The following is a 26533-nucleotide window of genomic DNA, read 5'->3' on the forward strand; positions in this document are numbered from 1 at the left end:
TGGGATGGGTCAGTGTTTTTATTGAGGCGGGAAAAAAAATCTGCTACAAATACAATTCTTAAAGTTCAAACAGTGTTATAACTGAAATATCCACATGATGATGCTAACAATCAACCATTGTTATTACTGGTATTATTACTATTTTTCAAGAATGCATAAATCACATTTAACACACACAGGCCCTGACAGTAGGGCCAAAGCCCCATGGTGGGTCTCTAGGGTACAGTGGCCCTGAAGGAAACTTCCTGGTTCAAGTGACTGTAGCTCAGACCCCCCTGGGGAGGACAACATCAGCCTGTGTCTAGACTGAGTGACATTACATGACACTCCCAGGGCAGCCAAGTCCTGGGGGACACAGTCAGAGACACAGGCTCTATCTTCTCTTGCTGTGATACCAGTCTTTATGGAAGTATATTTCCTGTCAGCCTTACCAAGTTCAGAACAGACAGTCTCAGTAAGGACCTCTTGACAAAAATGACCTAACAAAGTTCATACAAAATAGTTTCCTTTTTTTTTCTGTCCCTGTTTTTGGTGTATGTCTTTGTTGCAGGTGGCCTATCAGTGTGTGACCTGCAACATTGAGTTTATTTTACAGAGATGGTTCTGACCACAAGTAGGACATCTGGGATGATGATGCACAGTACAGTGGCATTATGCATGGATGCAACAATACACAAAGAGTGAAAAGTATACATTTCAGGTATACTCCATACAAAATCTACATTAGGCTACAGCTGTGCACATGAACGCTGATCTAAACATAGAATACCATTTACCTTACAAACATTTATAAAAGAGCATCATTAGGTAGTAAAAAAAGGTTGAGTAAATGATTCAATTAAAGATGCGTAACAATTCCTTGCTGCCCCAGAAGAAACTCAGGACTTCTCATGGTGACGACAGTTTCTCTCTAATGGTTACAGCTGTCAATACTGTGCCACCAACCAGTACAATACATGTAAACACCGAAAATATAACATGTCAATGTCTATCAAATAAGGATGCATTATCTCCAGGAACACTTTGACTAAGCTGAGGGTCAAATGTTGTTTGCCACACTTTTGTACATCTGGGATGGTTTTCTCAGTTGGTTTTGCAATATATACCCATCTATAGAATATTAACGACAGACAAATTGTCTGTACCATCCCAGTACATCAAAACATCACCATGTTATGACTGAGATAATACTTAACATTCCCTCTACTCTTACACAAAAACAGCCACAACTTACATTATCATCCATCATGAAATGTACATATTGAAAAAAATAAAAAATAAATTACAAACAAAAGAATTCTGGCCTTTTTCTAAATATATATTTTTTTAAATTAAAGTGCAGTATTTCAATGCATTCCCGTGGAAAATATATAACGTATGAAAAAACGAATACATTCTCATTCGTAGTTACCACAGGGACCTAAACCTAAATGTTGCATTCTCTACCGTATGTACAGTTCTCCTCGGAAACAAGGAAAAACACAAATGGACAGACCATTATACTTCTACTAGTAAGTCTAGTAACAAACAATCACAATACCTTCCTCCATTGCGCGCTATACAATCTAACCAGTTTCCTATAAGGCATCCATCAGAGTGAACCAAAACATAATCTTAAATCTCCATAGATCAATGCTAGCTCAACGGGCACACTACTACTCAAACATGGCTTATAATTTGGACATCTACTTTGGGGCAACATACTTTTATAATTGTATCCCTTTGAAGCAAAGTGTCTTTAAAGACATTTTTTATCATATGATTGAATATGCAGCTGTTTTGCACAGTTTTGTTTAAATCCAACTTTAATAATTACTGTGCTATCAGAAAGTGGATGTCTTTAACAAACCATTGGAACATAATGATTGTAACAGGACTGGAATGTGTACGGTATATTCAAACAGATTTTCACAGCTCTGACCAACAGGTTTTGGGGAGACCCCACTGAAACAGGAGCAGTGTGGATCCTGGAAGGTAAATGGCCTAGGAATATTGCACTGATTCTGTAGAGTAGCAATGTACACTTTTACATTTTACTAATCAGACCAACATTGATGTTCAAGGCAATAATTAACATAAAACTGGACACTTATGTTGCAGCAACCAATTCCACCACAAGGATAAACTTAACCAACAATACTCACGTCATAATATTTCACTTCTTGTACTTCTCCTAGTGGGCACTAAACCAAACAGAATACTGTGCATGGGTATAAACTGAGGGAGTAACACTGACTTAAATTACTATTGACTTGTGCCCGGTCTATTTTGAGACTGGGGTGCCCTCTTGTGTTCGAGACAGTGTATTACACATAGGCCCTAAAATCCTGCAAGCAACTGTTTGATGCCAGCAGTACAGTACCAATGGGTACTTTTAAAAAGGTGGTAAAACAACAAACACATCGCCAATAAACATGTTTCTTATGATTAGTACACCATTTAAAACGGAAACATTTTCCAAAAATATATTTTATCTTGTCTGGTGCTTCATAAAAATATCAGCAGAGTGACAGCAGTGTGAAGAATAAATGCAGTACTATAATTATGTTTCTGAGCTGTGAAATGAGAACAATCTATAGTTCAATTATGTAGAAAAATGTGACAAGTGCAAGTATTCACAAGAACTCTGAATATAAAAAGGGGATAGTTTGATAGTTTGTTTTGGTTCGCGTTGCAAATGTTAGTGTGTTGTTGTCGTGATGGGGATGTAAGAATGACCTCACTCTCTTATCTGGTCATGTCTAGACTGTCACCTAGTGGTAAGATTATCACACTGAGAATGACCTCGCGCTCTGGGTTTAACTGGTCATGTCTAGACTGTCACCTAGTGGTAAGATTATCACACTGAGAATGACCTCGCTCTCTGGGTTTATCTGGTCATGTCTAGACTGTCACCTAGTGGTAAGATTATCACACTGAGAATGACCTCGCTCTCTGGGTTTAACTGGTCATGTCTAGACTGTCACCTAGTGGTAAGATTATCACACTGAGAATGACCTCGCTCTCTGGGTTTAACTGGTCATGTCTAGACTGTCACCTAGTGGTAAGATTATCACACTGAGAATGACCTCGCTCTCTGGGTTTAACTGGTCATGTCTAGACTGTCACCTAGTGGTAAGATTATCACACTGAGAATGGGGTCAAGCCATTCAACTGCAGTTCCTCTTAATCAAAAAGACATCAAATGATGCACTTGAGAATAAACTTCAACAGAACTAATCTGTGGTACTTTGACCAGAGCATGTGTCATGAGATGGCTTTTTCCTGGAGTTTGAAAACATTTAATTTGAACAGTGAAAAATAAAGAGTAAAAGAAAATACCTTAAATCATTATTTTTGGGAACCTTCATACTTTCTGCAGAATAACAACAATGTCCATGCTGCACTCATTGTTTTGCATTGCAGTGGTTTTGAATTGCAACATTTATTGGGGGGCCAAGCTCCCTTCCTCCCCAGTATGCAGGAAGTGAAGAGGCTGCTGCTGGCTGAGAGGATATAATGTAATGGTAATGGGCATTGACGGGTTAAGCAGGCAAGCAGAGTGGATGAAGGGCCAGATAGAGGGACAGGGTTAGGAGATAAGCCCTCTGTAGCTCTCCCAGAGTGGGAGTCGAGGCCAAGTCCTTCCAAACTCTCCCTGTGAGGAGACAGTGGAGGGGGCTGGATATAGGGTGGATCCAGAGAAAGAAAGAGAGCTAGTGGGGTGTCAGGAAGAAAGTGCGTCCCCAGACAGCAGAATGGGGGACTCAGAGGACTCTCAGTTCTCTGCCATGGAGAGAGCCAGGGCTGCCTGTAGTGCCGCCTCTTCATCGATACTGTAGTCCTGCAAAGACAGAGTCAGACGGTCACTCACTTTAACATTTGATTTGACAGGACAGGGCCATGGCTGCCTGCAGTGATGACTCCTCGTCAATGCTGTAGTCCTGCAAACACAAAGTCACACAGTCAACCACTGAGTAAATAATGCCTGACACCAAATAAATAAAGATTATTTGAGATATGCAGTGCATTCATGTTACAGTAGTAGGATATTACAGCGACAGTAGAAGGATATTACAGAGACAGTACTAGGATATTACAGCGACAGTACTAGGACATTACAGCGACAGTACTAGGACATTACAGCGACAGTAGAAGGATATTACAGCGACAGTAGAAGGATATTACAGCGACAGTACTAGGATATTACAGCGACAGTAGAAGGATATTACAGCGACAGAAGAAGGATATTACAGCGACAGTAGAAGGATATTACAGCGACAGTACTAGGATATTACAGCGACAGTAGAAGGATATTACAGCGACAGTACTAGGATATTACAGAGACAGTACTAGGATATTACAGCGACAGTACTAGGATATTACAGCGACAGTACTAGGATATTACAGCGACAGTACTAGGATATTACAGCGACAGTATTAGGATATTACAGCGACAGTATTAGGATATTACAGCGACAGTACTAGGATATTACAGCGACAGTACTAGGATATTACAGCGACAGTAGAAGGATATTACAGCGACAGAAGAAGGATATTACAGTGACAGTAGAAGGATATTACAGCGACAGTACTAGGATATTACAGCGACAGTACTAGGATATTACAGCGACAGTACTAGGATATTACAGCGACAGTAGAAGGATATTACAGCGACAGTACTAGGATATTACAGAGACAGTACTAGGATATTACAGCGACAGTACTAGGATATTACAGCGACAGTACTAGGATATTACAGCGACAGTAGAAGGATATTACAGTGACAGTAGAAGGATATTACAGCGACAGTACTAGGATATTACAGCGACACTACTAGGATATTACAGCGACAGTACTAGGATATTACAGCGACAGTACTAGGATATTACAGCGACAGTAGAAGGATATTACAGAGACAGTAGAAGGATATTACAGAGACAGTACTAGGATATTACAGCGACAGTACTAGGATATTACAGGGACAGTACTAGGACATTACAGCGACAGTACTAGGATATTACAGCGACAGTACTAGGATATTACAGCGACAGTAGAAGGATATTACAGCGACAGTAGAAGGATACTACAGCGACAGTAGAAGGATACTACAGCGACAGTACTAGGATATTACAGCGACAGTACTAGGATATTACAGCGACAGTACTAGGATATTACAGAGACAGTAGAAGGATATTACAGCGACAGTAGAAGGATATTACAGCGACAGTACTAGGATATTACAGCGACAGTAGAAGGATATTACAGCGACAGTACTAGGATATTACAGCGACAGTACTAGGATATTACAGGGACAGTACTAGGATATTACAGCGACAGTACTAGGATATTACAGCGACAGTACTAGGATATTACAGCGACAGTAGAAGGATATTACAGCGACAGTACTAGGATATTACAGAGACAGTACTAGGATATTACAGGGACAGTACTAGGATATTACAGCGACAGTAGAAGGATATTACAGCGACAGTACTAGGATATTACAGCGACAGTAGAAGGATATTACAGCGACAGTACTAGGATATTACAGCGACAGTAGAAGGATATTACAGCGACAGTACTAGGATATTACAGCGACAGTACTAGGATATTACAGCGACAGTATTAGGATATTACAGCGACAGTAGAAGGATATTACAGTGACAGTACTAGGATATTACAGCGACAGTACTAGGATATTACAGCGACAGTACTAGGATATTACAGGGACAGTACTAGGATATTACAGCGACAGTAGAAGGATATTACAGCAACAGTACTAGGATATTACAGCGACAGTACTAGGATATTACAGCGACAGTAGAAGGATATTACAGCGACAGTACTAGGATATTACAGCGACAGTACTAGGATATTACAGGGACAGTACTAGGATATTACAGCGACAGTACTAGGATATTACAGCGACAGTACTAGGATATTACAGTGACAGTAGAAGGATATTACAGCGACAGTACTAGGATATTACAGTGACAGTACTAGGATATTACAGCGACAGTAGAAGGATATTACAGAGACAGTACTAGGATATTACAGCGACAGTACTAGGATATTACAGCGACAGTACTAGGATATTACAGCGACAGTAGAAGGATATTACAGCGACAGTAGAAGGATATTACAGCGACAGTACTAGGATATTACAGTGACAGTACTAGGATATTACAGCGACAGTAGAAGGATATTACAGAGACAGTACTAGGATATTACAGCGACAGTACTAGGATATTACAGCGACAGTACTAGGATATTACAGAGACAGTCGAAGGATATTACAGAGACAGTACTAGGATATTACAGTGACAGTACTAGGATATTACAGCGACAGTACTAGGATATTACAGCGACAGTACTAGGATATTACAGTGACAGTACTAGGATATTACAGCAACAGTACTAGGATATTACAGTGACAGTACTAGGATATTACAGTCACATTATTGGCAACAGAACAGCTCTAGTCCTATCTAAAGAACAGACGACACAGAGCCCAGATCCCAAACCTTATCCTCACCACAAACGTGTCGTAGGAGAACTTGTGCCGGTGGAGGAGGTGCTGGAGGAAGTTGGAGCTCTTGTAGCTGGGGTCCCCCCAAGGCATGGCTGAACATACAGGACACACCTGGAGGCACACCAACAACTCTGCCATTACCTCACCAGTACACCAAATCAGAATGCAGTAGAATCTCTGTTGGTTAAGGATGTATTCTCATGCAGTGACATCAATGTTGCATAACACTTCATATCAGCACATAAATGCTTGAGTAAATTCAGACTAGGACAGTGTACCTAGTTCAGACTAGGACAGTGTACCTAGTTCAGACTAGGACAGTGTACTTAGTTCAGACTAGGACAGTGTACTTAGTTCAGACTAGGACAGTGTACTTAGTTCAGACTAGGACAGTGTACTTAGTTCAGACTAGGACAGTGTACTTAGTTCAGACTAGGACAGTGTACTTAGTTCAGACTAGGACAGTGTACTTAGTTCAGACTAGGACAGTGTACTTAGTTCAGACTAGGACAGTGTACCTAGTTCAGGGTATAACATAGCAGACTGACCACTTTGTTGGGATCGTTGCGGTGGTTCTCCATACAGTGTTTGACCAGCTCCTGTTGATCCAGATTGCGGGCTCCACAGAATGGGCATGAAAAGGTGGAACGGTTTGGAATATTGCTGCAGGCAGGGAGAAAACACATGTTTAGTAGGAGCCATAATGGAAACAACATGGGTATGCACACAAACGTTGCCAGACACACACTGATGGTGTGTTGTTGTGTGTGTGAATATAACCCCAAAGTCTGAGGCCCAGTTTCCAGACACTAGCAGGATGCCAATCATGTCCAGCTACACACCAAGAAGGACAGCTGGTCTGTGTGGACATGAGGGTCAGAGAGCAATGTGCTGCAGTGACAGTTACGCTAGCCGACCCACACAGCCGTAGAACAGGGTCCTTAACAATGTGTCCATTAACTCACTGCTCCATCACCACCACAGCAAGACAACAAGGCCAATTCACACACTACCCTCCACAGCTGACCAGGAGCAGCCCATCAGAGTCCCATCAGACATAGTGTTAACAGGTCTCTCAGGTAGGACAGTCTACTGGCTAAAGGGAAATGTCTGTTTGACTTGCCGATAAAGATGCACTCCGTACTGTAGACTTAATAGAACAGCAATGTCCTCAGAGAAACTCCATAAAATTAACCAACCAAACATCATTTCAGCCTTGGGCAAAAAAAAAAGAAAAAGTGACAGTTTAATGAATGATGACTTTCTGACAAGTAGACAACACCAGCAGACGGTCCACTGTGATCTCTGGGCCTTCGACTAGATGAGACTCTGCTTTGGTGGTGCTGTCAACGTCGCCCAGTTAAATTGTGTTTTTGGAATGTGGTAAAAACAACAACCTTGAAAACCGAGAAAAGACACAAGATATGCTGTTCTGTGTTCACCCGTGAGTTCCAGGTGGTCACTATGGACGTCACAGAGCCTGATCAGAGTACTCTTCCTCAGACTCTTCCTAGTAACTCAGTGCTTCTAGTACATGTTGGGAGTGGGACCTCTGGCTGAGTTGTTCACAGACCCTCCAGACAGAAAGACCCTCCTGACAGACATACCCTCTAGTCTAGACAGATGGACAGACAGACAGAGTGAGGCGTGGTGTGAGGGAGGGAATTAACAGATCTCTCTTTGTAGAGCTAATTAACTGCAGTTTACCCACCCTCTCTCTCTGTACGTCATCAAAGGCAGAGTACATCTGCTTACAAACGCACAGACACGCACGCACACTTGGAAGAGTGTAGATGGGCATTGGTGCCCTGCTGCTCTGTGAAAATCAAAGGATGCCTATACCGGTACTGGTATTTGTAAGTAGGCATTTGTGTCTGGGGGTGTTTGTGTCTGTGTGTTCTTAAGGGAGAAGTGTTCATGTGTCAGCAGAAAAACACATCTCCCGAGTCCCTGAACATCAAAGGTTTTCACAACAACCCAGAGAGCCAGGAACACCACAGGAGAGCATGACTCATAAAAGACACACATTCATACCGCTGGGCTAAAATGTACTGGGAGTGTGGTTCTGCAGATCAATGCTAGGACAGAAATATTGACTCAAATCTGTTCAGTCTGTCCAAATGGACCCTGACGTCCCATGTCACACAGTGTCTGACGTGGCTTCCAGGAGCGACTGAGGGCCCCTCAGAGAGATTACCTGGGAATGGGCTGTGAAGTGGGGACCACAGGCACAAACTTTGGGCAGTTGGCCATCTGCTCCTGGACCTTCGCGCAAGAGGAGATGTGTGACCTCATTTTGACCAGAGACACCTGGAGCCGGCCAGTGGAGAGAGGAGGAGAGCGAGAGAGGGAGGGGGAGGACAGGAGGGAGATAAGGAATAGGAGAGCGAGACAGAGGGGTAGAGGAACAGGAGAGCGAGACAGAGGGGTAGAGGAACAGGAGAGCGAGACAGAGAGGTAGAGGAACAGGAGAGCGAGACAGAGAGGTAGAGGAACAGGAGAGCGAGACAGAGAGGTAGAGGAACAGGAGAGCGAGACAGAGGGGTAGAGGAACAGGAGAGCGAGACAGAGGGGTAGAGGAACAGGAGAGCGAGACAGAGGGGTAGAGGAACAGGAGAGCGAGACAGAGAGGTAGAGGAACAGGAGAGCGAGACAGAGAGGTAGAGGAACAGGAGAGAGAGAGGGGTAGAGAACAGGAGAGCGAGACAGAGGGGTAGAGGAACAGGAGAGCGAGACAGAGGGGTAGAGGAACAGGAGAGCGAGACAGAGGGGTAGAGGAACAGGAGAGCGAGACAGAGGGGTAGAGGAACAGGAGAGCGAGACAGGTGTAGAGGCACAGGAGAGCAAGACAGAGGGGTAGAGGAACAGGAGGGAGAGCGAGACAGAGAGGTAGAGGAACAGGAGGGAGAGCGAGACAGAGGAACAGGAGGGAGAGCGAGACAGAGGAACAAGAGGGAGAGTGAGACAGAGGTAGAGGAACAGGAGAGCGAGACAGAGGGGTAGAGGAACAGGAGAGCAAGACAGAGAGGTAGAGGAACAGGAGGGAGAGTGAGACAGAGAGGTAGAGGAACAGGAGGGAGAGCGAGACAGAGGTAGAGGAACATGAGGGAGAGCGAGACAGAGGTAGAGGAACAGGAGGGAGAGCGAGGCAGAGGTAGAGGAACAGGAGGGAGAGCGAGTTAGAGAGGTATAGGAACAGGAGGGAGAGAGAGACAGAGAGGTAGAGGAACAGGAGGGAGAGCGAGACAGAGGTAGAGGAACAGGAGGGAGAGCGAGACAGAGGTAGAGGAACAGCAGGGAGAGCGAGACAGAGGTAGAGGAACAGGAGGGAGAGCGAGACAGAGGTAGAGGAACAGGAGGGAGAGAGAGACAGAGAGGTAGAGGAACAGGAGGGAGAGCGAGACAGAGAGGTAGAGGAACAGGAGGGAGAGCGAGACAGAGAGGTAGAGGAACAGGAGAGCGAGACAGAGGTAGAGGAACAGGAGAGCGAGACAGAGAGGTAGAGGAACAGGAGAGAGAGAGCGCAAGACATGCTATTAAGTGAATAAATGGGCAGGGAGAATTTTTGTGAGTGTATTGTGTATCACCAAGTGTGCGTCTGTACAGTATGTGTGTTGGACAGAGTGGGAGGCCATAGTAGTGTAGTTCACCTTCTTACTGCAGCCCCGACAGGGGGCCTTGTAGTTGGACAGCTGTTTCTCCACACTGGAGGACTTGTCCACCTTCTTTGGGTCAAAAGGCATGCGGCACAGAGGGCAGAGGGGAGAGGTGACCTGGAGACAGGGCTGCAGACACTCCCCACAGAACCTACACACACACCACACACACACACACACACACACACACACACACACACACACAGACACAGTCAGTCGTTGCACTGGAACCAAATAATATAATCTATACTCTGAGAGAAAGAGACTGACAATCAGGACATGAGTCGAATGACACGTAAAGTCTAAACACAAAGTGAATCAGAGCGTTTAGTCGGAGCGAGTGTCCCGGAAAATGTGTGTCATCTCAATGAGATGTGTTTGTGTGCTTTAATAACATTCTATGAACCTCTTCTCATGGTTTGCCCGCACGGTGAACTCCAGTCAGTCTCATTCAGTGCCAATGGAGCAGTGGTGTATCTATTTGCTGGGGCAGCATCACTCACAGTCAGACAGACCCAGCATTCAACCCATCATCATCTCCTCTGGCGACTCTGAGCAATGTGGGCAGCGCTGGGTCACGGTGGGGCCGAGAAATGCCCCTGAGGTGGCATGCAAACGGGCTGAGTGATGGGCAGTCACGTCCCATGACGCCATGAGTCAGCAGTCAGCACTGCCAGGTAGGGCACCGTCAGCAAACAGAGGGCCCAGAGAGCTGGTCCTGGGCTGGCCGTGAAACCTCCCCTGACAAATGAGCCAGGAGTTTATACTGGCAGAGTACTGAATCATTGCAGATTTTTACAGCGCAGCCGGATGCTTTATGGCCCTGTCGGCCTGAAGGCAAGCGGGTAGGGTAGGGAAAGACTTCGTTTTCAGAGGACAAAAATGGTGCCCTTTGAACTTGACTGATTTCAACGTGTACTCTGAACCTGACCCAGTCTGTATTTCCTCTCACTGTAGGTAGCAGTTTAAGAGTGGCTACTAGCACCCCAGATCCGTACACCTGCTACTTCATTTGTTGTTTTGAAAGAACTTTCAGCAACTCTTTGCCCCATTAAAAACAACAAATCTTGTTGATCAAATTTTTTACTTCAAAAAAGTCAGACTATAGAGAAAAGCCAGGTGTGGAAAGAGAGAACATAACACTAACCATTTCCTCGAAGCCCCGAAAATAACCCCTTCAAACCCGCTATATAGTAGAGAGCAGCCAGCCAAGCAGAGACCGAGGCGTGATGGTGAGGGAGGAGAGGAGGCTATTGGGGAGGGACAGACTCCATCAGCTCATTCTAACAGCATCCACAGCACAGCCCAATCGTTACCTGGAGTTCTTGGAGGATCTCCACGCATTGAGAGGGAGGGTAGATGTTTCCATTATGTCCCCAGAGGCTTGGCCTGCACAGCCACAGATACTGAGACAATACTGCCCACACAGAGCTCTAATTGAGCATGAAACGTCTCATCATTCAGAGAGAGGAGAAGAATATTATTAAAAGCAAAACAAATGCTCCGAATACAACAGGTGTAGTAGACCTTACAGTGCAATGCTTACTTACGAGCCACTAACCAACCATGCAGTTAAAAAAAAAAAATACAGATAAGAATAAAGAGATAAAAGTAACAAGTAATTAAAGAGCAGCAGTGAAATAACAATAGCGAGACTACATACAGGGGGGTACCTATAAAGAGTCCATGTGCTGGGGCACCGTTTGGTTGAGGTAGTGTGTACATGTAGGTAGACTTATTAAAGTGACTATGCATAGATGACAACAGAGAGTAGCAGTGGTGTAAAGAGGGGGTGAGAGGTGAGGGTGGGGGGGGGGGGGGGGGCACTGCAAATAGTCTGGGTAGCCATTTGATGTTCAGGAGTCTTATGGCTTGGGGGGGTAGAAGCTGTTTAGAAGCCTCATGGACCTAGACTTGGCGCTCCGGTACCGCTTGCCGTGCGGTAGCAGAGAGAACAATCTATGATTAGGGTGGCTGGAGTCTTTGACAATTTTTAAGGCCTTTCACTGACATCGCCTGGTATAGAGGTCCTGGATGGCAGAAAGCTTGACCCCAGTGATGTTCTGGGCCGTACGCACTACCCTCTGTAGTGCCTTGCGGTCAGAGGCCAGGCAGTTGCCATACCAGGCAGTGAAGCAACCAGTGCTCTTGATGGTGCAGCTGTGGATCCTTTTGAGGATCTGAGGACCCATGCCAAATCTTTCCTGAGGGGGAATAGGTTTTGTCGTGCCCTCTTCACTGTCTTGGTGTGTTTGGACCATGTTAGTTTGTTGGTGATGTGGACACCAAGGAACTTGAAGCTCTCAACCTGCTCCAATGCAGCCCCGTCGATGAGAATGATGGCGTACTGGGTCCTCTTTTTCCTGTAGTCCACAATCTTCTTCTTTGATTTGATCACGTTGAGGGAGAGGTGGTTGTTCTGGCACCACACGGCCAGGTCTCCGACCTCCTCCCTATAGGCTGTCTCGTTGTTGTCGGTGATCAGGCCTACCACTGTTGTGTCATCTGCAAATGTAATGATGGTGTTGGAGTCGTGCCTAGGCCGTGCAGTCATGAGTGAACAGGGAGTACAGGAGGGGACTGAGCACGCACCCCTGAGGGGCGTGAAGAGCAAAGAGCTGAGGGGTCAGATATGTAAGGAGCCAGGAGTCAAATCTCCCTGCATAGCCACAACCAGTCTTGGTTCTAACTTTGTGGGTCTACCACTGTTCTTCTCTTTCAGCTGGTGACTAGAACTCACCGCTTGTGGAAGAAGCCATGCAATCTGCCCTCAGGCAGGCTAATCAAGTGGCTAATAAACTCTTAACAACACAGTGGAGTGTTACATAGCGTCAGGGGATGTCTATTAAAGTAATGGCATTGTGTTAGTTATCACATTAGCAGGGCTTAGTTTTATAAGCTAAACATCTCTCACTTCACTCCATCCATATTCAACCAGCTACATGACCCATGTGACCTCCTCTGGAGTCACTTCCTACTTCCCAGTCACATAGGAAACCTCAAAAACACAGCCAATCTTTTAGTCAAAATGTAATCTAGTCAAAACACGTTCAAATATCCACAAGCTCGGTTTGTTCCCATCCACCAAACAACGCTGTAGAGCTGAGATCTGGACTAAGCCCAGCCTGTGTGCCTACATTAACATTCAAATATGCTAATAATTAGGCCTAGTGAGTACGCCTAGACCTATTCTCAAGAGAGCCCGCAATACTTGGAAAGACATTTCTTTGAGAAATTATACATGAGGCTGGTAATAATATTCTCTGGGGCAATCATTGCATCGTATTCAAAAAGGTATACTCAGCTAGCGTAGGCTATAGAACTGTAGAACAATATCGGAGCAGTACAAGTCATTTGCCGTCCTTTTCTACTACCTAAATAAACCAATAGCATTATGAAAGACGTTGGCCAAATTATTGCTCCAATACTGACACTAGGATCCAACAACATAACATGTTACTGTGTGTGTGTGTGTGTGAGGCTCGGCTAGCATAAATGTCACTGGAAGCACATTGCTTTCTGACCCGCATGTCGGAGTCAGTTGCTCCGTGAGGTGTTGTCCGAAGTGCGAGCCTGTGTCTATTTTGCAAAGTGTGGCGCCTATCAGGCTAGATAAAAAAATAAAGTTTGCCGTCTGTCCTCATACCTATTCATGTTCCCAGACACTTCAGAAAACTTTTCCAAACACCTATTAATAGATCCATAAAACACATAGGTGGGAGGAAGGGATTCAAACTTTTTTGCAAAGCGTAAAAAAAGAGATTGTTTGGGGACCCGTTTGATCAGCTGAGATGTAGTGAAAGCTCTCTGTCTGGACAGTGATGAAGGACCGTCTAGGGTTGATACCGTCGCAGAGAATAGAGAAGCCAACTTGAGAGGAGCAGCATTGAACAAAGCACACATATTCAAACAGCACTGATGAATACTAAGAGCCCACAGTGCTGAAGCACCATCCTTTCTTTCGGGTCTGTCACACGGACAGACAGACAGACAGAAGATGGAGTACAGGACTGACAGAGCTACGACAGTGTCGAACTACAGCGGTCTGCAGAGCATGCAGCGAGCAACACGAGCCCCTTCAAAATGCTCATCTTCCTCTCCTGCAGAGAACAACTCCTCCACATACAAGTCTGAGGGGAAACGTATCTCCATATCAGTGAAATACAGATCTGTCCCAAGCACCCCAGCAGCAGCAGTCTTTCAAAGTAAGTATCCAGACCTACTGTAGCCCAACTCTGGAGTGAAAGACACCTCAAAGGTGATCTTCTAGCATCGTCTCTCATCACTTAAAGATGCCCGGATTTAGCACCCTCCTATTAGACACTATAAATCACTTCCACTGTACTTAACACTGAGATAGCAGGACGCCACCACCTGCAGGCTCACTCACACACGTTTGCACGTCTTGCGTATAATTGAGCAGGGGCTAAAGAAAGAGTTGTGGTCAAGTGTGTGGTGACATGGGAGTGACAAACACTCAAGAGTGAAAATGGCGTTGTTGAAATACTGTCCTGTACTGCCTAGCCGTAAACATTTTGGCCCAATATGCTTCCTGAGTATTTACATTCCATTCTCGCCAATAGATAAAAGATAAGCAGTTGGCTACTATTTAGAATATTACACCGGAATGTGATTATTAGGCTACCCAAGGGAGGTGTTAAAGGAGCAGGCGAGGAACGGCCTATTCCTTCAGGAGTCAAAGAGAGTCACCAAAGAGCACTATTTTTTTTACACATAGATAGATTGTCCCTCTCCAGCTATAATGGGGAGATGGGCATATGGCATCGTCTGCCGCCACAGCGCAGCACACACCTGGCCCAAGAATACCGGGACGACTTGCTGATGATGCATATGGTTTATATGATGATGTATGGTGTTATAAGGAGAGAAGCTCCACAACTGTGTATGTTTGATCTCCCCTCTCCACCTCCCTCCCTGAAGGAATGAGGCGAGCTGACCATATTTCCTGTGCAGAAAAGGGAGAGGAAGCCTTCGTGGAGAGACTTGCTGCCAATTCAGGAGCTGCAGAGGTAGACTAATGAGAGCAAATGAAGCCAGGTGCTACTAGAACACAGAAGCCCCAGGGTCGGCTCCTTGCCATCTGCACCTCAGCTCAATCTACTTCTCAGAACTACAGTAAAGTAGACATTGCAGAGCATAGAGGAACAGTAGGAACTCATGGTTGTTTCCCCCCTGAACAGACACACAGTATAGGAATAGGACACAGGCTTCCTCCTTAAACCGACCTGTATGCTCTAGTCGGCTGGTCCTCGCTACATATTCGTCGCCAGACCCACTGGCTCCAGGTCATCTACAAGTCCATGCTAGGTAAAGCTCCGCCTTATCTCAGTTCACTGGTCACGATGGCAACACCCACCCGTAGCACACGCTCCAGCAGGTGTATCTCACTGACCATCCCTAAAGCCAACGCCTCATTTGGCCGCTTTTCCTTCCAGTTCTCTGCTGCCTGTGACTGGAACGAATTGCAAAAATCGCTGAAGTTGGAGACTTTTATCTCCCTAACCAACTTTAAACATCTGCTATCTGAGCAGCTAACCGATCGCTGCAGCTGTACATAGTCCATCGGTAAATAGCTCACCCAATTTATCTACCTCATCCCCATACTGTTTTTATTTATTTACTTTTCTGCTCTTTTGCACACCAGTATCTCTACCTGCACATGACCATCTGATCATTTATCACTCCAGTGTTAATCTGCTAAATTGTAATTATTCGCCTACCTCCTCATGCCTTTTGCACACAATGTATATAGACTCTTTTTTTTCTACTGTGTTATTGACTTGTTTATTGTTTAATCCATGTGTAACTCTGTGTTGTTGTCTGTTCACACTGCTATGCTTTATCTTGGCCAGGTCGCAGTTGTAAATGAGAACTTGTCCTCAACTGGCCTACCTGGTTAAATAAAGGTGAAATAAAAATAAAATAAATAAATACAACAAATTGGATTTAACAGAGCAGAGAGGGTATGGGTTTGCGAGGTTATTTCAAACATTCAGCATTTTTTGACATGCCAGAACATCTTTACATGTGACTTTCAGAAGCTTCGTTCCCAGCTGAAATGAGGCTCTTCTCACACGCCGTCAGATGGGCTTGTCACTGTAACGTCACTGGACAGAATTAAAAGGCTTGACATCACAGAAAACCAGCATCAGAAATGAGTGAATCTATAGAGCTAGCCTGTATGAGCTCTTGCAGTATCAAAGGAGACTACTGCCCATCCCAGTCAACCCCTTTCTTATACATCCCCTGCCTTTACATTGAAACACATATACTCCCTCTCCGGCCTCTAGGTCACCAGGCTGCTTGTTATGGCGCATACCTGTCACCATCGTTACGCACACTAGCGCGTCATCAGACTCATCTGGGCTCCATCACCTCCCTGATTACCTTCCCTACATACGTCACTCCCTTTGGTTCCTTCCCCAGGCGTTTCTGTTTCAGTTTCCGGTCTGTGCGTTGTTCGTGTTTTGTAATAGGTTTAATTGATTTATTCAATGATTCACTCCCTGAACTTGCTACCCGACTCCCAGCGCACACGTTACACATGGCTTACGTGACACACCACTGTTAGAGGGGGTGGGGGCGAGGACAGTTTGTTTTGACACGACACACCTCAAGGTTCTCTCAGCTGGACATCCTCTGAACGCACCGTCACACCAAAGTCACTGCGTCTCAGCGCAGAGGGAAAAGCTGAGCGTCTCACATGTGCCTCTGCAAGCTATTTTGTTTCACGACAACAGGCTTGTGGTCGTCCCATTCAATGTGCAAGAGAATCGCTCCCATGGATCTTACAATATAGCCTAGTAGACTGTAGTGCAATGTACATCATAGTGTGAGCACTAGGAATGAAAAACCAGCAGTAGGCTAGGTTGTGAAACAAACACATTTTTCACAGAGAGGAAGCCAAGAACAGCAGTCTCAGTACTCAGTAATGGCTTAAAAATAGCCACCCGCTCTTTGTAAAAGAACCAAAATTGATCTAAGGACATTTAAGGACTGTTTCTGCAAATTACTGTCTGCATGAGAGGCAAAGCAAACCCCTCAATTCTGACACTGTACTGAGAGAACTAAATGAAAGACACTTAAGTCAGCCTTTCAGGTTACAACCCACCCACACGGGAAGGTTCTGCTAAAGGTATCCTGATGCAACAACACAAAGTGCATGAACAGTTTTCTGGCAGGTTGCAATGCCAATCGTGCTTGGCAACAGTCTTTAGTAGTCTACTGTTTTGTTGTTGTAGCTACAATAGTTACACAGTATCTTGCCCTTTCCCACACACCCATTTAGCAGAGTGGGGAGCTGATTGTTTCCTCTGGAAAGCCATATTGGCCAGACTTCAAACCCACTGTGTGACAGTGGGCTCCATGCCAACGCCACAGGAGGCAAAGCAGGTGCATGAGTCTGTGTGTACGTGGCTGTGTGCGAGAGAGACTCCATGCTTAAGCAATGCGTGCATACAGTAGTGTTGGAGGTAGAATGTAATGATTCTCTAGAGTGAGTGGTCTCCTCCATGGCCTGAATGGAGCAGTACGAGGCTCTCATTTGAGACCTTTGTTCAATCTCCCAGGCAGCAGCTCGGCTAGAGCAGTGGAGAGAGAGGATGGGACGAGAGACACAGAAAGGTACGCCGGCACGCTGCATAGCTGAGTGTGAGAAGATAAGAACGCAGAACAACCTTGAGGGAACAAAAGCGCCCGTTTTGCTCCTCTCCTCCCTCTGTCTCACTCAATGAGCAAACTTCCTCAAATCACCCAAGACGAGGGAGGTGGGGGATGGGTAGGAGTCAGGCTGCCAAGTCTGCCTCGGGTTCAGCCCACTAACAATGCCACGTGAGGAAGAGAGGGAGGGAGGGAGAGAGATACAGAAAAGAGAAGAGTAGACGAGGGATGAAGCTAAATGCTTTGAGCAGGTGTGTTACTGGACTGGGTTATGCTTTTGCACACTGTATGAGACACACCCATTTCTCCATTGAAGCTTTTGCTTTTGGGGTAAGGGGTTGAAACAGCCAGATGGAGACTGTACCACTGAGTGGGATAAGGATTAGGTCTGGCCTCTGAGGTTAACAGATTGGGGTTTGCAATGAATTCTAAAGTGCATGCTCTGGATAGTTTGAGTGAGATAACGTTGGGATTGTGGAGCGGTCCTTTTGGGGGAGGGATTTGGAATATACAAACTGATATACGGTTCCTATCTTAATCATATTGTCTACAATGCTGAATAGACCGCCGTTTCTGTTTTGTCCAGGGCAAGACAATACAGACACGTGAAAAAGTAATCTCACGCCAAGATCAATGGCTAAAAATGAGTTGTCCACATGGATACATACCCGCGAGTCAGTGGAGGCTGCTGAGGGGAGGACGGCTCATAAAAACGGCTGGAATTGAGTCAATGGAACGGTATCAAACACCTGGTTTCATGTGCTTGATACCATTCCATTGACTCCATTCCAGCCATTATTATGCCGTGAGTAGGCCTTTAGCATCACCATGACAATGAGCAGCACCAGGACTGTGCGTGCAGGTGTACTTTTCTACTCAGCTCTGCGCGTGTGGTACTGATAGTGCAATCATGACAACAGTGTGTAATTCCATCACCCCCAGCTCTTTCTTCTCCCGCTGGATTACATCCATGTACAGTTCGTGCTTCAAGTGTTGTCAGGATAATGGCACAGACAGGACCTTCAGTTCTGGGTTCAACCAGAACCACTGACCTCAATAATGAGGTTTAATAGAAAACACATTCATTCTCCCTGTGGTTATTTCTATAATTAGACTGACTGTATGCATATTTCCCCAAATGAGAGTTATATGCCCCTCACTGGCACAATGCTGTATGGATACAGAGCAGAGAACGTTTTTTTTTTGTACTTAAGAGAGACATTGGTCATATCTGAGTCAACGACATGACCACTCCTAGTTGAATTAACGTTAAACACAAAATATAATAATGTACAGTATTAGCCCATAATACACAATGTCATGTTTTCTACACACTTTCGTGGGTGTTGATATCTGCTTGGACAATAACTCCTGATGAGGAAGAGGATTGTGTAAGTGTTCACACACACCATTGCTGAGGTTATGTGAGATGTTGACATCCACCGAGCCAATCTCACAGAGATCGGACTAGCCTACATGCATGTCAGATAGAAGTGAGCCACGGAAAAGCAGTATGTCACTAGAAGGGAGCAGGCAAACGACAGAGAGAAAAGCTGCTCTGACAGCTCAGCAAACTCAGTACTGCTGGTGGGACAGGCCAACAGACAGCCACACAGCAAACAACACATTGAGCAGACTATTTAATCCACCCACCAGACCCACATGACACCACTTCCTACAACACAGACAAAAAAAGATGTGATTCAGACACACCTCAGAGCCCAGTCTTTAAATGAGCAGCCATATTAAAGCTCCCATTGTCACACAAATCAAATCCTAAAAAAGGACAGGAGGAACGGTTTGTTTGGCGAGTGACAATGCAGTCAGCTTCAAGTCAACCACACATATTCATTCCTGTAGACACACAGGTGTCAAAAAGGAAGAATAGAAGGGGACTGTTTTCAAAACGCCAGTAATCTTCAGTGATGACTGCAGAAGAATGGACATCAAGTCCCGTCCCGTCCCCCCCCCCCCCCCCCCAGACTCCATCTTGACTTTTTTCTGTGTAACTGCTAGTAATGCAATTCACAGGAGGCAACAAAAACAAAACACAGGTAGCGTTACTTAGGCTACAGCCCTACAAAGATGTTCACTAATGTTCAGTTCAGGGAAACTAGGCAATAATTGGTCCATAACTGGTGGTGGCTCCTCGAAATAGCTTTTTTAAAACTCATTCCAAATGGCTTATACAACTGGAGAGCTTTCAGACCTCTTGGTTTCCAATAATCAACCTTGTGGTATGTGTTTTTACTTTTAAAAAACACGTGTGGCCAAACGATTCTAACAATTATTCTTATTGAGGCATATTAATGCCGTGTTCTCAACCTAACTTTTACAACCGCTATTCAGCGAGCTTCCCTTCACAGCTGCAGACTTTTCACGTACATGTGAAATGTGAATTGATCACAGTGAGAAAATGGTGCAGGCAGAAGCTCCGCTCAGTGTTCCAGCTCTGCTCAATGTTCCAGAGGCAGCACCTCGCGGATCAAAAGGCAACTCTCATGTGCCACACTGAGGTTACATTACCCACGTGCCCGAGGCCTAGTCAAGGACATTATGGGAAGCTTATGGTGGAACGCAGTGGTGGGAAAACAATCATGGGGGGGGGGGGGGGGGGGTCATGAATAAATCAGCTTCTTCTCTGACTAAGTGCTGAAACTCTACAGAAAAATGATAAATCAAACAATGCAATGAGCATCATGAGAATCCAAAACATCCCATTCAACATTTCAATATTGCTGTTTCCACATATCCTAGTGCTGGCTAAAAGTATACAAAACGGTCTTCCTCTTTTCGACAACACATCTCATTTTAGCCTAGGCAGCCGATCGTGGGCACCATCTAGCGCCTACTATCGGCTGCCAAAGCTAATCTAATTTGTGTTGAGTTAGCCGTTAGACACGCATTTCCTCTGTCTGTAGCTATTATGTCTTTATTGTTACAAAGCTGTTGTCCAGCATTTATCATCAAATCCGCTAATAGCCTAGTTAGTATTTCACGTCGATACTGCGTTTCGGGAAGCACTGAACTACCACCTAGCCCGCTTTGTTCGACTGTCTGAGCTCCCTTGCATTCCCTTTGGCAAGTTGGCATCCATGGGAAAACGAAAACATTATCCCTATCCCAGTGTCAATGCAGTTTTTTTCTATCATAGATGTGGCATTTTTGCTGTGAATCATAAGCATTTTATAACAAAACCGTTACTTTAAGTGACAAGCAAAAATGAGCTTGACAGCTCTACCAGCGGACTGATAAATGACAACAACCAATACAAACATTACGAGAGAATATATGCTATATATATATATATATATATATATATATATATATACACACACACACACAATAGCACGTTGTTGTTTTGTAAGTGAGATACACTTGTCTGAGAAGCAAGAGATCACAAATCCGCCAACTTACGTGTGGGCACAGCTTCCAATGGTGACAGGTTTATGATACACCTCCAGGCAAATTGGGCAGGAGAACTGGCTCTCGATGCTCTCGCCAGTGGCAGCCGCAGCTGCCCCGTTTTGTTGGTGCTGCCTGAGCTGATGAGTAGCCGACACAAAACTGCGAAACATCGCCATCATGAACGAGGATCTTGCTCGCACTTCGTTCTCGACTATAACTGTAACTACCTGGGAGTATTCACATCGATTATTTACACCGATTGTGCACGATGGACATGCTTCGTGTGAATAAATCGTATGAATAAAGCTAGCCAACCTATTTATTGTTTGTGTAAAATAATTTAGCTAACATTAGACACTACATCAGTCCGCTACACAAGCGCACAAGAGGACACGCCGAAGCACGAAAGAAGTAAACATTACAAGACAGTGCTGGTTGACGAGAGGACAAAAACAGGGCGCTGAGCAGATTTATTCGATCTTCAAATCATTTTGATTTACAAACAACTAACCAAAATATATCCAGATCATTAAAAGATCAGGGAATTTTCACAACTGCTAGTTCAGGGCGACTCTCACGAACAAGCCGTACAGCTTCAGCAAAGAAGAGGACGTTTCTGGTCATTGAAGTCTCGTTCGCGATATCACCAACTCAGTTTACAGATGCTTCAAACTACACTCCCACAATACATTGTTTCATTGTGTTGTAAAATGTTTAAGTTATTACAGTTGTACTTTTCTCTTTTAAATATGTGTTGCAAGATTGATTAATGTGATACATCCACAAAAATAACAGTGATCCAACTACAAAACGCTCTTCAAATGACTGTGGAAAGAATCTAGCACGTCATCAAAATGCGCTATGTTATTCCAGCACGAGCCTTTTGACAGCTATAAGAAATAGGCTGAATTAAATAAATCTCAAAATAGCTACACTAATCTAATGAATTTATCTACCTAAATAGAGTTTCGACGAACGCTGGTATCTGCTCACATAGTTTTAACTGGCAAGCTTGAACCGAAAACTGTTACAGCTACATTCTGCAATTGTTGGCTAGCAAGCTACAATAAATTAGAGCTCTTTGTCACATAGCTAGCTAACTCGACCATGTGTCAGGTCGATGAGGAATACAATGGACAGCTAGAACACAGAGTGACCCCACGGTAAGCTATTTACCCATTAACGGCTAGATTACCCATTTGCCTAAACTGCAGTCAAGCTAATGTCCACGTGTAACTATGTTCAGCTCGCTAGCTAACGTTAGCTTAGCTACTTAAAGTGTTGTATGCTGTAGCAACTGCTTCCATCGACTCACATTTTTTTTTTATCGCAGTGTCTCCAAGAAGTGTGTCAAATGCAAAGAAAATACAGCGGTACTGATCATCCGAGCTGGAGATGCATTTTGCAGGTAACGTTTATTGAACTGCTTTTGAGAGTCACAAACTACATGATTTGTCTCAAGAACTGGCCCCACAGAACTTACAGCAAAAATTAAAAAGTGGTCATTTTTACTTCGTTGTGCTATTTTTGCTCTTATTGTCAGCATATATGCTCTTTGTAGCTAATAATGAAAAGTAATGTATTTATTTGGGTATGTCTTCTGGCCAGGGGCTGCTTCAAGGAGTACTTCATCCACAAGTTCCGGGCCATGCTGGGAAAGAACCGGGTCATTTTCCCAGGAGAGAAGGTATTGAATATCCATCTAACATTTGTGTAACGTCTTACATAAATCAAAAACAACTGAGTTGGCATTGTTTCTCTGTTGTAGGTTCTTCTTGCAGTGTCTGGAGGGCCAGCCTCTAGCTCCATGCTGTCACAGGTTCAAGAGGTAGCTGGGTCAATGTCTTCCTAGATGTAACATACTACACAATTACTAAAATATCACAGGGCTGACATTTTAGATGCAACTCATTAAGTTTCTTCAAATTATTAAGGGTTTCAAACTGTTTTTGTTTTTCTGAATGAAAATGAACCTTTCTTCTCTCAGGGTTTGAGTCGAGACGCACCCAAGAAGTTGAGATTTGTCCCTGGAATTATCTACATAGATGGTAATGTACATGATGATCATCACTGCTCTTTGGCACAATGTTTTTTTCTTCATCTGTAACTTAGCAGGTGGTTCTGGCCCATTAGACTAGCTCATGTGTGATGATTGTCTATTCAAATCAAATCAAATTTTATTTGTCACATACACATGGTTAGCAGATGTTAATGCGAGTGTAGCGAAATGCTTGTGCTTCTAGTTCCGACAATGCAGTAATAACCAACAAGTAATCTAGTTTACAATTCCAAAACTACTACCTTATACACACAAGTGTAAAGGGAAAAATAATATGTACATAAAGATATATGAATGAGTGATGGTACAGAGCGGCATAGGCAAGATACAGTAGATGGTATTGAGTACAGTATATACATATGAGATGAGTATGTAAACAAAGTGGCATAGTTAAAGTGGCATAGTTAAAGTGGCTACATGTATTACATAAAGATGCAGTAGATTATATAGAGTACAGTATATACGTATACATATGAGATGAATAATGTAGGGTATGTAAACATTATATTAGGTAGCATTTCCCATCAATTCCCATTATTAAAGTGGCTGGAGTTGAGTCAGTGTGTTGGCAGCAGCCACTCAATGTTAGTGGTGGCTGTTTAACAGTCTGATGGCCTTGAGATAGAAGCTGTTTTTCAGTCTCTCGGTCCCAGCTTTGATGCACCTGTACTGACCTCGCCTTCTGGATGATAGCGGGGTGAACAGGCAGTGGCTCGGGTGGTTGTTGTCCTTGATGATCTTTATGGCCTTCCTGTGACATCGGGTGGTGTAGGTGTCCTGGAGGGCAGGTAGTTTGCCCCCGGTGATGCGTTGTGCAGACCTCACTACCCTCTGGAGAGCCTTACGTTTGTGGGCGGAGCAGTTGCCGTATCAGGCGGTGATACAGCCCGACAGGATGCTCTCGATTGTGCATCTGTAAAAGTTTGTGTGCTTTTGGTGACAAGCCAAATTTCTTCAGCCTCCTGAGGTTGAAGAGGCGCTGCTGCGCCTTCTTCACGATGCTGTCTGTGTGGGTGGACCAATTCAGTTTGTCTGTGATGTGTACGCCGATGTACTATGTCTTGACAGAGGGCGGTGCCAGTGGTCAGAGCATGGAAGAGCGGGAGAGGGCAGTGGCTCAACTGGAGTCAGTTTTCAGAGCCACTAATTACCATTACCACATAGTCCACCTGGAACAGGTGAGCTGCCTAGAGATGGGTCAGAAAAATAATGTTGTTTGTACTTCTGTCTGGGATGTGAGACTGAGCTTTGATCATTGGCATTAAATATGTACAGTGCCTTCGGAAAGTATTCAGACCCCTTGACTTTTTCCACATTTTGTTATGTTACTGTCGTATTCTAAAATGGATTTTAAAAATCCTCAGCGATCTACACACAATATCCCATAATGACAAAGCAAAAACAGGTTTAGACATTTTTGCCAATGTATTAAAAATAAATGGATACCTTATTTACATAAGTATTGCTATGAGACTCAAAATTGAGCCCAGGTGCATCCTTTTTCCATTGATCATCCTTGAGATGTTTCTGATTGGCGTCCCTGTGGTAAATTCATTTGGAAAGGCACACACCTGTCTATATCAAGTCCCACAGTTGACAGGGCAAAAACCAAGCCACAAGGTCAAAGGAATTGTCCGTAGTGCTCCGAGACAGGATTATGTCGAGGCACAGATCTGGGGAAGGGTACCAAAACATTTCTGCAGCATTGAAGGTCCCCACGGACATACTAGCCTCATAATTCTTAAATGGAAGATGTTTGGAACAAACAAGAGCTGAGCTGGTCATCCGGCCAAACTGAGCAATCGGGGGAGAAGGACCTTGGTCAGGGAGGTGATCAAGAACCTTATGGTCACTCTGACCGAGCTCTAGAGTACCTCTGTGGAGATGGGAGAACCTTCCAGAAGGACAAGCATCCCTGCAGCACTCCACCAATCAGGCCTTTATGGTAGAGTGGCCAGACGGAAGCCACTCAGTAAAAGGCACCTAAAGACTCAGACCATGAGCAACAACATTCTCTGGTGTTGTGAAACCAAGATTGAACTCTTTGGCCTCAATGCCAAGTGTCACGTCTAGAGGAAACCTGACACCATCCCTACGGTGAAGCATGGTGGTGGTAGCATCATGCTGTGGGGATGTTTTTCAGTGGCAGGGACTGGGAGACTAGTCAGGATTTAGGCCGTCATTGTAAATAAGAATTTAACTGACTTGCCTAGTTTAAATAACGGTTAAATAAAAGATGAACTGAGCAAAGTACAGAGAGATCCTTAATGGAAACCTGCTCAGGACCTCAGACTAAGCACACAGCCAAGACAACGCAGGAGTGGTTTCGGGACAAGTCTCTGAATGTCCTTGAGTGGCCCAGCCAGAGACCGGACTTGAACCCGATCAAACATCTGGAGAGACCAGAAAATAGCTGTGCAGCAACACTCCCCATCCAACCTGACAGAGAAGAATGGGAGAAACCCTCCAAATACAGGTGTGCCAAGCTTGTAGTGTCATACCCAAGAAGACTGTAATCACAAAGTACTGAGTAAAGGGTCTGAATACTTTTGTAAATGTGATTTCATTTTTTAAAATAAATAAATTAGCAAAAATGTAAACCTATTTTTGCTTTGTCATTATGGGGTATTGTGTGTAGATTGAGGAGAGAAAAAAAACAATTTAATCAATTTTAGAATAAGGCTGTAAAGTAAAATGTGGAAATAGTCAAGGGGGCTGAATACTTTCCCGAAGGCATTGTATTATAGCTTGCCATTATTTAGAACATGTGGTTGCATTATCATGTCTATTGTCTTTCGCTTCCCATGGTGTTTCAGGTACTCAGTCTCCCCAGCTCAGTGCTAGAGGCAGGATCCTCGGCAACAGAAAAACCACAGACTGGGTCGAGTTATAAAGCTGCTGTGGACCAATTCATCCAGACCAAGAAGAACCAGCATCCAAACTTCTCTGTGGAGAATGCCCAGAGTCACCTGTCCAGTCTGAGCATGCAGAAGGTCGAGAATGGAGTAACCAGCCCCATCACCCCTGAACACACCCAAGCCCTTCAGAGACTGTTTGCCTCTGTGAGGACGCTGACAGCCAAAGAGGATTTGCTACATACACTGAGGTGAGAGATTAGGCCGTATCTCCGAGACATGCTATTTACGTATCAGAGCATATGGGTGCTGAACATGTCTGATATGCTTCTGAAGGTCTAGTTTGTGTAAAGGCCATTTA

General features: G+C 44.5%; 2 protein-coding genes across 3 annotated transcripts in view; one reads left to right on the forward strand and one right to left on the reverse strand.

Annotated features, from left to right (window-relative positions):
* LOC110526296 (E3 ubiquitin-protein ligase RNF166) lies at window positions 1-21840 on the reverse strand. 2 transcript variants are annotated; one of them, XM_036980639.2, is made up of 6 exons: window positions 21268-21840; window positions 10165-10321; window positions 8712-8824; window positions 7063-7177; window positions 6518-6625; window positions 1-3923 (listed from the first exon to the last, which is right to left on the reverse strand). In XM_036980639.2, the coding sequence occupies exons 1-6, from the start codon at window positions 21435-21437 to the stop codon at window positions 3855-3857; spliced, it is 732 nt and encodes a 243-aa protein (XP_036836534.2). In that variant the 5' UTR covers window positions 21438-21840; the 3' UTR covers window positions 1-3854. The 2 variants fall into 2 exon arrangements, with proteins under 2 accessions (XP_036836534.2, XP_036836535.2); XM_036980640.2 differs by having other exon boundaries at window positions 1-3823; window positions 21268-21834.
* The window catches only part of LOC110526295 (cytoplasmic tRNA 2-thiolation protein 2), a 9256-nt gene continuing 4076 nt past the window's right edge, over window positions 21354-26533 (forward strand). Inside the window, exons 1-7 of the mRNA XM_021607120.3 lie at window positions 21354-22421; window positions 22592-22666; window positions 22867-22945; window positions 23027-23086; window positions 23246-23306; window positions 24386-24495; window positions 26134-26423. Of these exons, the coding sequence (XP_021462795.3) occupies window positions 22366-22421; window positions 22592-22666; window positions 22867-22945; window positions 23027-23086; window positions 23246-23306; window positions 24386-24495; window positions 26134-26423 (731 nt within the window). The 5' untranslated portion in view covers window positions 21354-22365. The remainder of the gene's footprint in view (window positions 22422-22591; window positions 22667-22866; window positions 22946-23026; window positions 23087-23245; window positions 23307-24385; window positions 24496-26133; window positions 26424-26533) is intronic.

Source organism: Oncorhynchus mykiss, chromosome 6, assembly GCF_057628025.1.
Source record: "Oncorhynchus mykiss isolate SJ-2025 chromosome 6, ASM5762802v1, whole genome shotgun sequence".
NCBI classification, from domain to species: Eukaryota; Metazoa; Chordata; class Actinopteri; order Salmoniformes; family Salmonidae; genus Oncorhynchus; species Oncorhynchus mykiss.

Excerpts from the sequence above, each read along its gene's own strand:
- LOC110526296 (XM_036980639.2), bottom strand. The coding sequence starts at position 21,437 with ATGATGGCGATGTTTCGCAGTTTTGTGTCGGCTACTCATCAGCTCAGG. Across the intron at positions 10,322-21,267 it reads ATTGGAAGCTGTGCCCACAC|GTTCTGTGGGGAGTGTCTGC; the intron begins GTAAGTTGGCGG and ends GTGTGTGTGTAG. Across the intron at positions 3,924-6,517 it reads TCTCCTACGACACGTTTGTG|GACTACAGCATTGACGAGGA; the intron begins GTGAGGATAAGG and ends TTGTGTTTGCAG.